We start from the raw sequence: 13,823 nt of genomic DNA, 5'->3' as shown, positions 1-13,823 counted from the left end.
CTGTGCATTTATAGAAATAGCAAAGCCCAGTATGCCACTTTGACACCCTAGACTCGATGCATGATTGGATCTATCAAAAGCGCTAGCACGTCTGGGATAAATATTCGCAATCTATGGATGTGAACTGTCAACAAGACAAAGGACCAAAAGACCTGAGATACATGTTGACGCCTCGAATTTGATTGGAATTGACCCCAGGTTTACATTGAAGGCTCCCGGCCTCTGATCAAGGCAGGTCTGAATTAAAATGTACCTTTGCCAGCTCAACACACCATTCGGATGGCTGCCTTGGATTAGAGCCAATTCTTTCCAATGAATGCAATGGACACGTAAGCAGCAACCATATCGTGATGCCAAGAAGGAACCGGCTGGTATCTATTGAAGTCGTTCCGGCTTGATTGATCACTGGTCACAAAGACTAGGGCTTGCAGCCTCGCGCCTCGTATGCCGGTTCCCACTTGAAACTGCATACATTGCCCCGAAAGACTACAGCAATAAGCCCTCTTTGCACATGTGGAACTGAATCGAATGGTAGTAAAAAGGATGAATTCTCACATTAACGCTTACAACGGTTGGCGCACTTAAAGAGAGATTGTTGAACGCCAGCATGTTCTGGGTACCGCTAGTCTATGTACATCGCGTGCTGAAGTAGACAGTAGCCCTGGAACCTGACCGTTGCAACCGTGGTGGTTTCCTGTCTCCTGAAACTGCCGAAAAAAAAGTCACTCAGCCAGAGATTATATCGTACAAGGGACGTCGCCAGGGGAGTGGTCATATCGCATATTTCCCGGGTGGTGTCCTAAGACCGCGAGAAAGATTGTGTTTATTGGCGCAAGGGGCTCTGTCGGGGGAGCATCATTGGGGGTCCGCGGGCACGGAGCCAGGCATCGTTCACAGGTCCTTCGGAGCGGATCACGCTACCAATAGACATGAAGAGTCTATAGGAAAAGCGTTTGGTTAGCTTGGGGTTCTGAAAGCATTCAAACAAGTCCTTGTAAGATGAGAGAAGCATACCCAAAAGTCGCACCCGAACCCAGCATATACTTGCCCAGTGTCCGCATGACACCATTGGGGCCAGCGCCGTACTGGAAGATTGTCACAGTCCCTGTAGCTAGTCAGTCTTATTGTCGATGCAGGCAAGTAGCGTGACTGACCAACAATAAAGCCCATGATACCACCGACAGCTAAAGTACTATGTTAGCAAGAGCTCGAGACGAGGTGATGCGACCACCTACTGGAGCCCATCATGCAACCCATTTTCACTAAAGTCTTGTCAGCCCATATAATCCCAATTGTTTTATTGATCCATGCGAGAGGTAACACTCCGGCGCATTGCAATGTATAGCGAGTGGGTTGTAGATGACATACTCTTGTCAAAAGTCGAAGGACCCCCTGGGCCACCTTGGGCGGGAGGACCAGCAACAACAGGCATTATTGGAATCGAGAAAGAGATTTATAAGGTCGAAAAGGTAGCAACTCAGAGCTGAACGAGAAATCCCGGCGTTGAACAGTCGGAGAATGAGCTTCGTTTTCCTCCCCAGCTTCGTTCTCCACATCATCACGTGACAGACAACGGGCACACACGTGCCTATATACCACGTGACCCGGGGGCGTCAAGGGAGTAGACCAAGTGAGCAACTCGCACTTGCCGAGATCCTTGATGGCAACCCTCCACGATCTCTGACATCTTTTTCCCTGAAATCCGCAGGGTCAGAAGCCTGCGCTGAGGCGGTAGTGCCGTCTTGTGCTTCCGTCACCTTTTGGGACGTGTGAAGTCGTTCACGATTCGGCATCTCCCTCCTTGGTCCGGGCCAATATCACATCCAAACACTTTTCAGATCACTGTTCAATAGTGAGTATACGACCACCTGCGACTAGCCTGTGTGTGGAGCTGAGTCGAGGCCTCGACCTCGACTTTAGGGGCCAATCTATTTTACCTTGTTCAAACGACACTAACGCGACCGTCTGCTTTTAGCCGGGCTGCTGAGATTGAATCACCCTTGCGCGCATTCAATTTCCCCATCACCTCAAACCTGACCTGATCTTTCAATACATCTTCTTTTTCACCTCCTAGACCGCCTCGAGAACAACCGCCTCCTCTTCAATTCGTGACCGTGGACGCGCCGATCTAGACATCTTCCGTTGCTTCGACTCACTCGCGAGCATCCTTCTCCATGACTGCTGTGGCATCTCCACCTAGTGTAGAATCGGGGTCTCGCTTGGGATGGTACAGCTCTGGTAACGGGGGACCAGGAGCATTGTCTTCAGTCAACGCGGACGACGTGTCACGGATGTTTATGCCACGGAAGCACGTCCACCGATCAAACTCCTCTTCCTCTATCGGATCGTCCACTACTAAGTCGACCGTGTCCGCTTCTCAAGATACACATGCTGCGCAGAGTTCCGACACTGAAGGAACTTGGTCATCGAAAAAGAAGCCCGCGCGGAATCCTTGGCCCAGCTCGAAGTCTGAACCAGTATCAGGGGTAACGAACGCGCGATCTCAGGCAGTACCTGCATTCTCATCGGGCCCAACTGCATCCTCGACAATGTCTGCCATGCATCAGCCTCCGTCCATTGTCCCGTCGCAGACGGCGAACATGCTTTATCCCTCTCCTGATCAGCAGAATGGTCAACGTGGGCCACCTAGGCAATCCGCTGATATGCCGGTGATCTTGGCTCTCGTACCAATGAACGGTACCTTCGAAAAGAAACAAATCCACGTGCCAATCTACCCTGACGTTATGCGAATCGGCCGACAGACCAACGCCAAAACAGTCCCCACAGCTCTCAATGGGTACTTCGACTCCAAAGTTCTCTCTCGGCAGCACGCTGAGATTTGGGCCGAAAAGAATGGCAAGATTTGGATCCGAGATATCAAGTCATCCAACGGTACATTTGTGAACGGCCACCGATTGTCTCCTGAAAACCGCGAGTCAGATCCGCATGAAATACGAGAAAACGATACCCTGGAACTTGGTATTGACATCGTCAGTGAGGATCAGAACACTATTGTTCACCACAAAGTCTCAGCCAAGGTTGAACATGCTGGTCTCTATGGCAGCACACCTAACGTACTTGACCTGAACTTTGGGGACTTGGATCCCGCCTCTGGAGGCGGACTTCTTCCTTCCCCTTTGAGTCAGCCTCTTTCGCATCTACGCAGCCGAGCTGGTAGCAATGCTAGCAATCGAAGCAGCCAAAGTGTTGCCAGTACTCAGCTCAATGCTATGCACCAACAACGACAGATGAACTACTGGAATTCGCCAATCTCCATTGAACAGGTTGTTAAGCGGCTCACGGTATGCTTCACAAACCCCGGCACGAGGATCTTTCTGACACATTCTAGGGCGAATTGAAATCAGCAAAGCAACAATCAACCGATCTTGGCCAGACCGATGAATTCTTGACAACTATTATGAAACCAGGTTATGCAGAGAAGGAGAAGATGACCAAGCCATCCCCTCTGGAGAGCAGTGCTCACCGACAGATGAACGGCCGACCGAAAATGCCGCGGGTCGACTCTTTCTCCAGGTTCTCTGATCCTCCCGCCCCTCCACCTCAACAACCATTGCCAGAGAAACCTGATGCGCCGCCGCGCAGTGCCTCGGAATCGTTCTCTCCCTTGAAGCGCAGCGATACGGAGAAGCCCAAAGGAGGTGCGGGATCTCCCGTCTCACGCGATTCCAGTCAGATCTTGTCTCTTATCGAGGCGCTGTCTTCTGCCAAGCGAGAGATTGATACTCAAGGAACCCGCGTTAAGGAACTGGAAACTCTTTTGCTTCAGGAGCAGGCTGCTCGAAAATTGGCAGAAGAAAGAGCTGACCAAATGGAGATGCGCTTTACATTGGTTAATGGAGAGGCCCCTGTCGAAAATGGCATTTTTCCACATTCAGAGGATACCGAAGAGAAGCAGCAGGATGACTCGGAAGAAACCGTGCAGGCCAATGGCATTCATCCTCCGGAGACCGCTGCCGAAGACAGTGAGGCTCTTGCTTCCGCTGAAGCCAATGCCAGCAATCTTCAAACCCGCTTGGATACTATGATGGAAGAAATGGACGAGATGAGGAAGCAAGTCGCATCTTTCAAAGACCGTGCCGAGAAGGCAGAAGATGAGTCCACACAATCTCGCACATCATTGGCAGAAATGGTTGAAACTCTGCGTCAGGAACGCCAGAAGGCTTCTGCGTTGGCCGCTACTATCAAGCCCGATATCACTCATGAGCCAACCAGCGTTCAGTCAGGGGAGTCTACTTCGAGCGAGGATGCAATGCAATCTAAGCCGAAGAGCCCAATGCAGCATTTCGATTCGGTTATCCAGCAGAATAAAGAGCTGGAAGCTGCCGCTACAGCTTTTGCAACACACCATCGGAACAATGTTCTGGAAGAAGCAAGCCCCTATGCTTCAATCTTTGGCGTGGTATTATTAGGGGTAGGCTTGATGGCCTATCTCAACGGTTGGCAAAAGATGGACAAATAAACCAGCTTCGCCTTGCTTCCTTCTGGGTTCGGTGTTTTTTTTCTGCGGTTTTATTACATAAGTGCATTGCATACCTTGGACCTTCACTCCTATCTTTGTGCCACTCCTATCTTTGTGCCACTCCTATCTTTGTGCCATCAGATCTCAAATTCCGCCAGTCATGACTCTCTGGCGATGAATTCCCTGGTCGTTTTTCTCAGATGAAGACCACCTTTTTTTCTTTTCCTGTCTTCATATTCGGAGCCTCGTCCATTTCAGCCCACAATCTCTCTAGTCTTGCCACGAATTTTCTTGATGACTTTCTTCGATGAATTTCTCTATCGACCTCTCCGATGTCCCACCCCCTCTTTCCGGTCATCTCCTTTCGCGTTTGTTTCTCTACCTCTTACTATGTTACTATTAGCCTCTCACTCCCTGGGACTCGGCATCTCTTTCTCTTTTGTCTGTACATGATGGGGGAAAATAAGGATACGTTCATGACTTGCAGCCTCTCTTTGAAATATTTCTTTTGATGGAGGGGTTTCAAGCATTATCATTCATCGTGTCATGTCAGCGCAGGGCTTTCTGAGCGTATTATGGAGTTCATTTTCAGTAGTTCTATTTTCTTTCTTATTCATGCCTATCTGGTTCCCGTTGACAGATGCGATGATTTACGCTTTTCTTCTCTGAGCTCTTTTGAATTACAGTAGAACTGTCAGCCTCGAGTTGATGTCCATCTCTTTCTTTCCATGCCAGTCGGTTGAGCATCTACGGCGGGTTGAGTTGAATCGTTTGGGGATGTGCCCTGGGTAAACTAGTATTGTTTCACAAGTTAAGATGTTTTCGATGTACATGAATTTGACCTTGGTTGGCCTTCCACAAACGAAGTTTTTCATTCTTGATTGTACCTGCCCGGCGAATGATATGTTGCGATTGTAACGTAGATGCACTGGGTATTAAAGATGCGGGTCGTTGAAAAGTCTCGAACTTAGCAATTGCGAGTATCACTGGGCCCCTCATGGGGAATAAGATTCGGAAGAGCCTTGGGCTGAGTGATCGGGTGACGGGCGATCACCGTTGAATCCAGCGGGTCTGCTCAATAGACAAGATGTAATTATGCAACTTGCTGGGTCTTTGCCGAAGCATCCTGGGCTCTGCCACAGGATTATCATAGCGATCAAGTCCAACCAGTAGGGTTTGGCAGATTGATTCATGATTGCAAGTCATGATTGAGGAAAATGGCTTTCGCAAATTCCGTCTGCGTAGCCGTCTTGAAGTCTAGAAAATCACTTCAGACTGACAGCAACCTCAACCATTTTAACCCACCGTGTACGGCTCTCGGGAATTTCAGCATCAGGATTCACAGCAGCAGCAGCTTGACGCTTCCTCTTTTTCGCAGCCGACTTGGATTCCGAAGCAGGAGGTTGCTCCTCCTGCCGTTGACGCTTTTGCTCCTCTTGCTCCTTCTTGTCCTCATCCTCAACGACATCATCAACAACGATGACACTTCCAGTCTTCACGCGAACCGAATACTCTGTCTCCTTCTCTTCGAACCATTTGCCGACATTGAGCGCTTTCTCGATAGCACGGCCCGTCGCCTTCACGAAAATTTCCTCTCGCTTGGAGGAGATATTAGCCAGTTCTGCAAGCTTTTGCTTCTCATTTTTGCGCGTGTCCTCTAGGTTGATGTTTGCCGTAGCGCGCTTCTCGGCTTGGAGGAGTAGTTTCTGGATGCGCTTGACTGCGCTCATGAATGGCGTACTGCTCGAGACGTAGACGATCTTAGGAACAGAGGCTCCGGCGTAGGGAGATGCAACTGGTGCATGGGGTATGGGGCGCTTCTCGACCGTTGCATCTGTGTAAAACAGTTAGTCAGTCTTGGAGATCTCGAGTTTGAGCTGTTCGGCAGTCGCATTCGCGATTTGGATACGTCCCGCAGGCGTAGGCGGTTGCCTTACATTTGGGAAGCTTGACGAGATCTTTGTTCTTCTTTTCAAACTGGAGCTTCCGCTCCAAGGGTCCCTTCCCCATAGTTAAAATGTTGTGTTCAGGAATGAAATGTTGCCGAGTCAAGTTTAAGTTATTGCGCTTATCGTCCGTTTTTCTGCCGGGCGGAGACTTCGATATGCCAGACGGGACTACAGCCCTGAACAACACTCGTATGTGGATAGACTCATATTCATCTTGTTCCTTCTTCTCAATGAAATAACTGCTTGATTTGTATGTAACCCTGCAATAAATTGAGCAAGACTTGTTTGATATTTGAGGAGTCGGTCCATTTTGTGGCCATGCTGTTTTAGCCGGTATTGAATGTAGGTTATGGCCCCATGTGCAACAAAGGAGTCGATGTGTTTACCATGGGTCGAATTTGTCGTATCTTTTGTTCTTGCTTCGGAGATGGCCTCACCATATCAAGGTCTGCACCGCTATTCTCGAGATACCCAGGGACTACGCAAGTTTCTTGCAACCCATGAATATCAGGACTCAATCGCGGTATTTTAGATTGTCTTCTACGGGGAAAGTTCGGATGCCACGTAGCCCAAGCTGTTTGTAGTCTGACAGCAGAGGAGCGCGGCATACTTCAACGGAATATGGACCATGGAAAACAGAAAATTCCCATGATGGATAATCTTAGTGTACGAACATGATAATCTTTCTACTATGTATGATATCACAAGCAGTCTCAACTTCAACTTGAATTACCTTGAACTATGACAATGGTTCCTAGCTATCAGAATGTGTTGGACATCGTTGTCAGCTTTCCGCGGTGTTGGGGTAAGGCAAGTTCTGTGGTGAGCAAAGGGACGGAACCCTGGCTCACGTTGGACCTTTTTATAATTGTTAGTAGGGTATCGGTACAGTGGATATAAACTGTAACATACCCAAGACCCACAAATAATCATACCCGCAGGAAAATGTTGGAATTGACCGACAACCCCAGCGGGATGATTGTCCCAACAAACAGAATAGTTAAGCCGATAGTCGAGCCCTTCTTTCAAGCAACTCAGCAATATGGGAGGCTATCAGTTGAAGAACCAGTTAGCAGAATCTCATCTAGATCTGGAGGAATACCCACAGAAGAACAAAGAACAAATACCGCCAATGTTCTGGATAGCAGTGAAAAGACTATTGAAGTCTGTCCGCATCTCAGTATCCAGGATTAAATCATATGTCTCGTCAACACTTACAATCCCGCCACATCATAGGATATAACTTGCGCAAACCACCATGTTTTAATCAAGTAACGCGAGGAAACTCCGTCGAACCATCCCAACAAACTCAGAGTGAGCAACAGTAGCCACGCCAGCGTTCAAGTGTTTCCTCACATATTTGTGTTGCAATGCAATGCGATAAAACGCAAGACGGCTTGGCTTATACTCCTACGAATATCCATTTCAGGGCCATCAGAGCCTCTCACATCCAAGTACAACCAACAAGTACGGCAGTCTGTTAGTGCCACCAAATGAAAAAGCCATTCTGCCGCCTATAAGCTTGTAATATTACTATACCCTTCATACACCACAACCACGTACAGAGTGCGGCCTTTCTAGTCTCCTGGAAGATATTCTACACAAAAAAAACATTTTGAATGGGCGTACCGTTTTCGAAGTTATGTTTACCTTACTTTAACCCCTCTTTTCGGTCTCTTTTAAATACCTTAATCAATAGTCATTTGAAAATAGGATAAGGTCTATAAAGAGAGTAGGTCAATTGAATGTTCATACAGTAGAAAAGAATGATGCGTGAAGGCAGTCAGCCCTTGATACAGGGGAAATGACCTTTAAGCAGATAGCTTCAGCAGACTGCCGTAAGCAAGAAAACATCCGGCCCCTTCAATCAGAAACAAACAACATTCCCATACCCATACCCATACCTCTAGCCCGGATCTCTATTCAAACAGGACGAGCGTTTACAGAGAAGCGCCCCGCTTCAAGTTACGGAATATCAGCTTACAAAAGATCTTCATGTCCGCAACATCTGCTCACGATGATATGATCCGGCGTTGGGAGGTGCGGGGGGAAGGGGGCTGGAGGTTTGATCTATTAAATGTTGCGGGATATTAGTCCAATCAGACATGTTCAATGCCGCATTTCTGATGTGGTGTGATCCTATCCGGGATATTGGTGTACATCCCACAGGAGTCTTACAGCATTCTTGTCCATTGTACTCGTATGTGGAGAGTCCGATGAGGGGTAATCGAGGACGAGGGAGCAGATATAACAATGTAGCCATGAAAAAGCGTTTGTTTCATTCTCTGACGGAGTCAATGGTTCTCTCGTCTTTCTTGATATATTGATACTCCAAGCCATATCAGTATAAGAAACAATGCTAGTCCCTACCTCCGACATCCCACACCTCCGCAAGACGGAAACCGGTCAGCAACTCATTGTCAATGGCCGACCTTTCCTATCTCTTGCTGGTGAACTGCAGAATTCCTCTATGACTTCGGCTGAGTATATGGATACTGTTTGGCAGAAGCTTGTTGATACTCATATCAATACTGTGCTGGGATGTGTGACCTGGGAGGATATCGAGCCTGTTGAGGATGAGTTTAACTTTGCTGCATTGGACAAGGTCATTCTCGGTGCTAGGAAGCATCGATTGCATCTTGTGTTATTGTGGTTTGGTTCTTACAAGAATGGTATCTTCCCTTCCTTGGATGGATGATACAATTCTCTGACACCGCGCCCGTCTAGGTATTTCTACATATGTGCCCCCATGGGTCAAGACAAATACCAAGCGGTTCCCGCGAGCGAAGCTACGCAAGGCCGGGGGTGTCCTCCAGACCGGCGATGTGCTATCCATTTTCCATGGAGAAGGATGCAAAGCCGATACCAAGGCATTCTCGCGCTTGCTGGCACATATCAAAGAAGTCGACGGGGCTCATTCAACTGTGGTGATGGTCCAAGTCGAGAACGAGACTGGCTTGCTAGGTGATTCCCGCGACGGCTCTGCTGCCGCAGAGAAGCGATTCCTCGCGCCTGTTCCGGAGGATCTGGTGCAATTCCTAGCGAAGGACTGGGAAGCGCTTCATGTTGACCTCAAAGGCAACTTGGACCATTTTAAGACTCGGGATAGTCCCCGTGGAACATGGGAACAGGTCTTTGGCAAGAGCCCTCATACAGATGAGCTCTTCATGGCTTATCACTACGCCAAGTATCTCGACCAGGTTGCTGCTGCTGGCAAGAAGGAGTACCCTATTCCGTTCTATACGAATGTCTGGCAAAACTTTGTCGGCGAAGACGGCGACAATAATTTCCCAGTCGTCGTCGGTGGAGGCGGCCATCCGGGTGATTACCCGTCTGGCGGCGGGACCAGCAACGTCCTTGATATCTGGCAGCAGTTTGCGCCCTCGTTGGACTTTATTGCACCGGACGTCTATCTAGACGACTACGCAACCGCATGCCGCAAATACAGACACCGGAGTCAGCCACTCTTCATACCCGAGCAGCGTCGCGATGAATACGGCGTCAGACGTATTTGGGTCGCATATGGCTCATTCCAAGCAATTGGAGTCTCACCTTTTGGAATTGACACACTGGATCCCGCCACAAACCCTTTTACAAAGCACTACGGACTCCTAGATTCGGTGTCACAGATCGTGTTAGACGCTCAGACCAGGCCAAATGCCTCGGTTGGATTCTTCTTCGACGAGCTAGCAGCCGACGGCTCGGACCCATCTCATCCGGTGATCAAGCACTGGAACGGCTACGAAATCACCATCGAGCGCTGCTTTGTCTTTGGCAAAGCTGGACCGGGCGTAGGCATCGTCGTCCACCTCGGCGGAGGAAAATTCCTTTTGATCGGATGGGGCTTCCAAGTCCGTGCACGCTCTTTGAGTCCCACGAGCAGCTTCACCGGCTTTTTGCGGTTTGAGGAGAAGATCGTTGCGAACAAGGAAACTGGGGAACTACGCACTTTGCGTGTTTTGAATGGCGATGAGACTAGGAATGGGATCTTTGCTATGATGCCCAATGAGGAACCTGATTACGGGGGGTTCCCGATTTGTGTTACTATCCCGGCGCGCACGATGATCGCTGAATTGGAGGTGTACTCCGTGGATGAGGCGGATGACGTGTAGCAAGGAAGTCCTTTGTCAAATGAGCAGGCTATGCAGTATTTTCGTATAGAGCCTCAGAATCAAATGCGACCCCCCCTCCCCCTGATCGAAGTTCCAGCGTTCATCTCCGATAGGGAGGTCCGTAGAGGTCCAAGTGTCTACGCTTAGCCCGGCGTTCACCCGAATATCCGGTAGTTGGAAGACCGATGAGATGCATGTCCGTCAGTGACGAAATGATCGCCTGTAAAAAAAATATAAGTGATGGGGCGTACTTTTCCCCCTGAGGCAGGTTGACGTATCGGAAGCAAATAAACACGTTGGCGATCTTCATGTCTGGACTTGAGGGATCAGCAGGGTGCCGTGAGCTGAAAGACAGTCAGGTGATATGCACTAGACTCGCTTGGGAAGGTCCGGTCCAGTCGATCATTCTTGGTGTTTTGTATGGAAACACCGGCTGTGTGCATTCCTTGATACCAATTTTTGAGCTCAGAAAGGTCAAACTAGGAGGTGTCAATTTTGCAAAGTTGACCTGTCGGGCGTAGTTAATGAAACGGAGCAAAAGCACGAGACTTTGCCTGAGGCAGAGACACGGGGGGCACACGGGGACCAACCATGGTACTCATCAATGGCACTTTATCTGTACCATGGAACTGTGTTCCGATTCCGGCTGTTTATTGATATCATCCTGATATATTATTCTTGTCTACGTATGCAGTCTACACGTACAGAACACGGGTGTGTGCGTGTGGAATCCCATTTTCGTACTGATCTAACGGCCATTTTCTGTGCGGTCCCGGTATCGTGGTAGAGGCAGTTTCATCGGGGATTGCGTATGAGCCCCACACCCGATCCAAGCGAACGATCTAAGAATAAAATGGATAAATAATTACCAAAGGTTATCGAAATTGAAGATCCTTTGCTTTACGCCCGACATGCAGTAATTTTTTTTCCATCGGAGGAGAGGCGAACAAATTATGTGGCCACCTTAAAAATAAATCGTACGACGCAAGCTGAAGGGGGGCGAAATATCTAAATTGACCAGTCCCATGACTAAGTACACACAGAACCGAAGATTTCGCCTTAACGGCTGCCTATCCCCAGTTCCCGCACAAGAAATCGCATGCAAGGCACATCAAGGACATAAGTCCAATCATAAGAGGCTGGATTGAATTTGGGCTTAGAACCTACCTGATTGGGAAAAGTGTATACCGGGGCGGCGGGAAAGCAACGGCTGTCTAAAGCATACCCATAACTCAGGGACCAGTGATGATGTGACGCTAGTGGAGAACCCCCCGGGCCTGGACTCGGAGCCCTTAATTAAAATGTCTTTCGGACAAACATCGCTCGCCTTTTAGTACCGGCTATTTCCCCTCCACTTTTACCACTTTCACTTCCAACCTCGTTCTTGTCTTGTTTACTTTACACTCTTTCCTCCCTTCGCTCACTCGACGTGTCTTACGTTTCATTCGGAAGCTAGCTCCCGACGCCCGCTCTTCACTTTGCATACACATCAGATCTGGCGTGCAGGAAATCTATCTAATCTGCAATCTGATTGGCTCTCCTTCCCCAAGGGATATCTCAGACAAAGAACATCCGCCAGCCGCGAAAGCTTTTTCCTTTGGACGTGACTGTCTCAGACATATCGAGACTCGACCAATCGCGCGCCCGTGTCTGTCTGTTTTTCCTATTTGGATTTATCAGGTCTTCCCCTCCCTTGGCTGGTTTTTGAGCTATCCCAGCCGTCGCGATTCTCTGGACCATAACTACGGCTCTGTGCCATCTGGAATTTCCATCCTTCACTCATCTTTGTTTGCAATCGCTTCCTCACCTTCCTTGGTCTTGACAACTGTTTCGTCAGACTACTGCCAAGCTGCATAGCATGTCTCCCGACCTCAACTATGAAACACTCGATGCACCCGATGGGTCATCGTTGACTTGGATCTTTGATCATTGCTTGCGTTACGCCGACCAATACGAAATCTCTCTTCGCGCTGCTTACGAGCTCAACTGCCACCCCACCAAGAGCACCATGGCAGGCTCCAACACTCCTTCCGTGTTGTCTCGCAACTCAGTGTGGTCCAAGGCATCCAAGTCTACCCACCGTAGTTCTGACACTCCTTCTTTTGATGGCGATGCCAATGCCCAATTCCGTGCATTCCTCACCCGTACTGTTTCTCAACTGCCTTCCCAGCCCTGCTCGCTGCCTCCCAGCTTCACTACCTCTTTTGTGCGCCGTTGCTTCTGTTTGGACCTGGCCGAAGTCGACTTCGCCCAGGCTTTGACCGCTCTTGACTACCTAAAGGACCTTCAGGACCGTTGGAAGAAGGAAATCGATGCCGCATTCCGTCGCTTGAATGTTACTGCCGATGATGCCCGGGATGCCAAGAACTCCGAGCTTGCTAGTCAGTACCCTGGTGTGATGGCTTGGTACCAGGAGATCAATGGAAAGGCTCGCATGATCGATTTCCTGTACACTCAAGTCTATGTCGGTCTCCGTCGCTGGATCTTGATCAATGAGATGATGCTCGAGCCTTATAACAAGCCCAACTGCCTGGCTCTTCTCAACACTCTGTTGCCACCTGTTCACGCCTCAACCCTGACTCCAACCCAGCAATTGGCACCAAAGACCCTTGAAAACCACCGCGATGCCTTTTTCACTTTCATTATCAAGTTTGAGGAGAACCCCAGAATCTTGGACCCTATCATGAAGCAAGGCACCCGCCCTGGTGATGACAACGCCTGGCCTGCCGTGTACGATACTATGGACCGATACCTGACCGCTGTTGTCGAGGTGATTGACGAGTGCGCCCTGATCAACGACCGATCCGAAGTCACCAAGAGCAGTTCGCGTCGCGCCGATTCAGGCATCAGCTTCGTCGCCTCCCGTCCCCTCTCTCGTCCTACTACCTCCTATTCCCAGGAAACCCAGGATAGTGAGAAGCCTCTTCCCAACTTCCCTGCACCCCCTGTTTTGAGCAAGCACGGATCCATCTTGGAGCGCTTCGCCAGCTCGATGTCAGGATGGACCAAAAAGGACCCCAAGAAGGAGCAGAAGAAGGAGCGGGCCCGGTCCCTTAAGAAAATGAAGTCCTGCAAGGACATCTCCGGTCGCCCTGATAGCTCTTCCAGCCCGCAGCATATCTCGCCCAACTTCAACACAAAAATGCTCTTCGACATGACCGAAGAGAAGCGCCAACGCCTGATTGATGAGGCCAAAGCTCGCAAGGCAATTGACGCTCCCGCCCATATCCATCCTGATGCCATTGCCGTGGCCATCTAAGGACGCGCAATACTACACTCACC

At 49.4% G+C, this 13,823-nt stretch overlaps 5 protein-coding genes across 5 annotated transcripts; 3 read left to right on the top strand and 2 right to left on the bottom strand.

The window, feature by feature from the left end:
• Positions 1-823: 823 nt before the first annotated feature.
• On the bottom strand, positions 824-1,432 carry N7508_008948 (MGR2/ROMO1 family protein; the record flags this gene model as incomplete). The annotated part of the gene is made up of 5 exons (XM_058467011.1): positions 824-938; positions 1,015-1,105; positions 1,155-1,184; positions 1,236-1,262; positions 1,369-1,432. 5 exons carry the CDS (start codon positions 1,430-1,432, stop codon positions 824-826), a joined length of 327 nt encoding a protein of 108 aa, XP_058314857.1.
• Positions 1,433-2,174: 742 nt separating this feature from the next.
• N7508_008947 (uncharacterized protein) lies at positions 2,175-4,480 on the top strand (the record flags this gene model as incomplete). The annotated part of the gene is made up of 2 exons (XM_058467010.1): positions 2,175-3,302; positions 3,350-4,480. 2 exons carry the CDS (start codon positions 2,175-2,177, stop codon positions 4,478-4,480), a joined length of 2,259 nt encoding a protein of 752 aa, XP_058314856.1.
• Positions 4,481-5,745: 1,265 nt separating this feature from the next.
• On the bottom strand, positions 5,746-6,490 carry N7508_008946 (ribonuclease P subunit p20 family protein; the record flags this gene model as incomplete). The annotated part of the gene is made up of 2 exons (XM_058467009.1): positions 5,746-6,314; positions 6,418-6,490. The coding sequence occupies 2 exons, from the start codon at positions 6,488-6,490 to the stop codon at positions 5,746-5,748; spliced, it is 642 nt and encodes a 213-aa protein (XP_058314855.1).
• A 2,295-nt stretch (positions 6,491-8,785) lies between these two features.
• N7508_008945 (putative beta-galactosidase) lies at positions 8,786-10,541 on the top strand (the record flags this gene model as incomplete). The annotated part of the gene is made up of 2 exons (XM_058467008.1): positions 8,786-9,101; positions 9,157-10,541. 2 exons carry the CDS (start codon positions 8,786-8,788, stop codon positions 10,539-10,541), a joined length of 1,701 nt encoding a protein of 566 aa, XP_058314854.1.
• Positions 10,542-12,399: 1,858 nt separating this feature from the next.
• N7508_008944 (uncharacterized protein) lies at positions 12,400-13,800 on the top strand (the record flags this gene model as incomplete). The annotated part of the gene is made up of 1 exon (XM_058467007.1): positions 12,400-13,800. One exon carries the CDS (start codon positions 12,400-12,402, stop codon positions 13,798-13,800), a length of 1,401 nt encoding a protein of 466 aa, XP_058314853.1.
• Between the last annotated feature and the right edge of the window lie 23 nt (positions 13,801-13,823).

The sequence above is a fragment of the Penicillium antarcticum genome, assembly GCF_028974205.1.
Source record: "Penicillium antarcticum strain IBT 31339 chromosome Unknown utg000009l_segment0_segment0, whole genome shotgun sequence".
NCBI classification, from domain to species: domain Eukaryota; kingdom Fungi; phylum Ascomycota; class Eurotiomycetes; order Eurotiales; family Aspergillaceae; genus Penicillium; species Penicillium antarcticum.
This window is presented reverse-complemented; position numbering and strand designations above follow the sequence as displayed.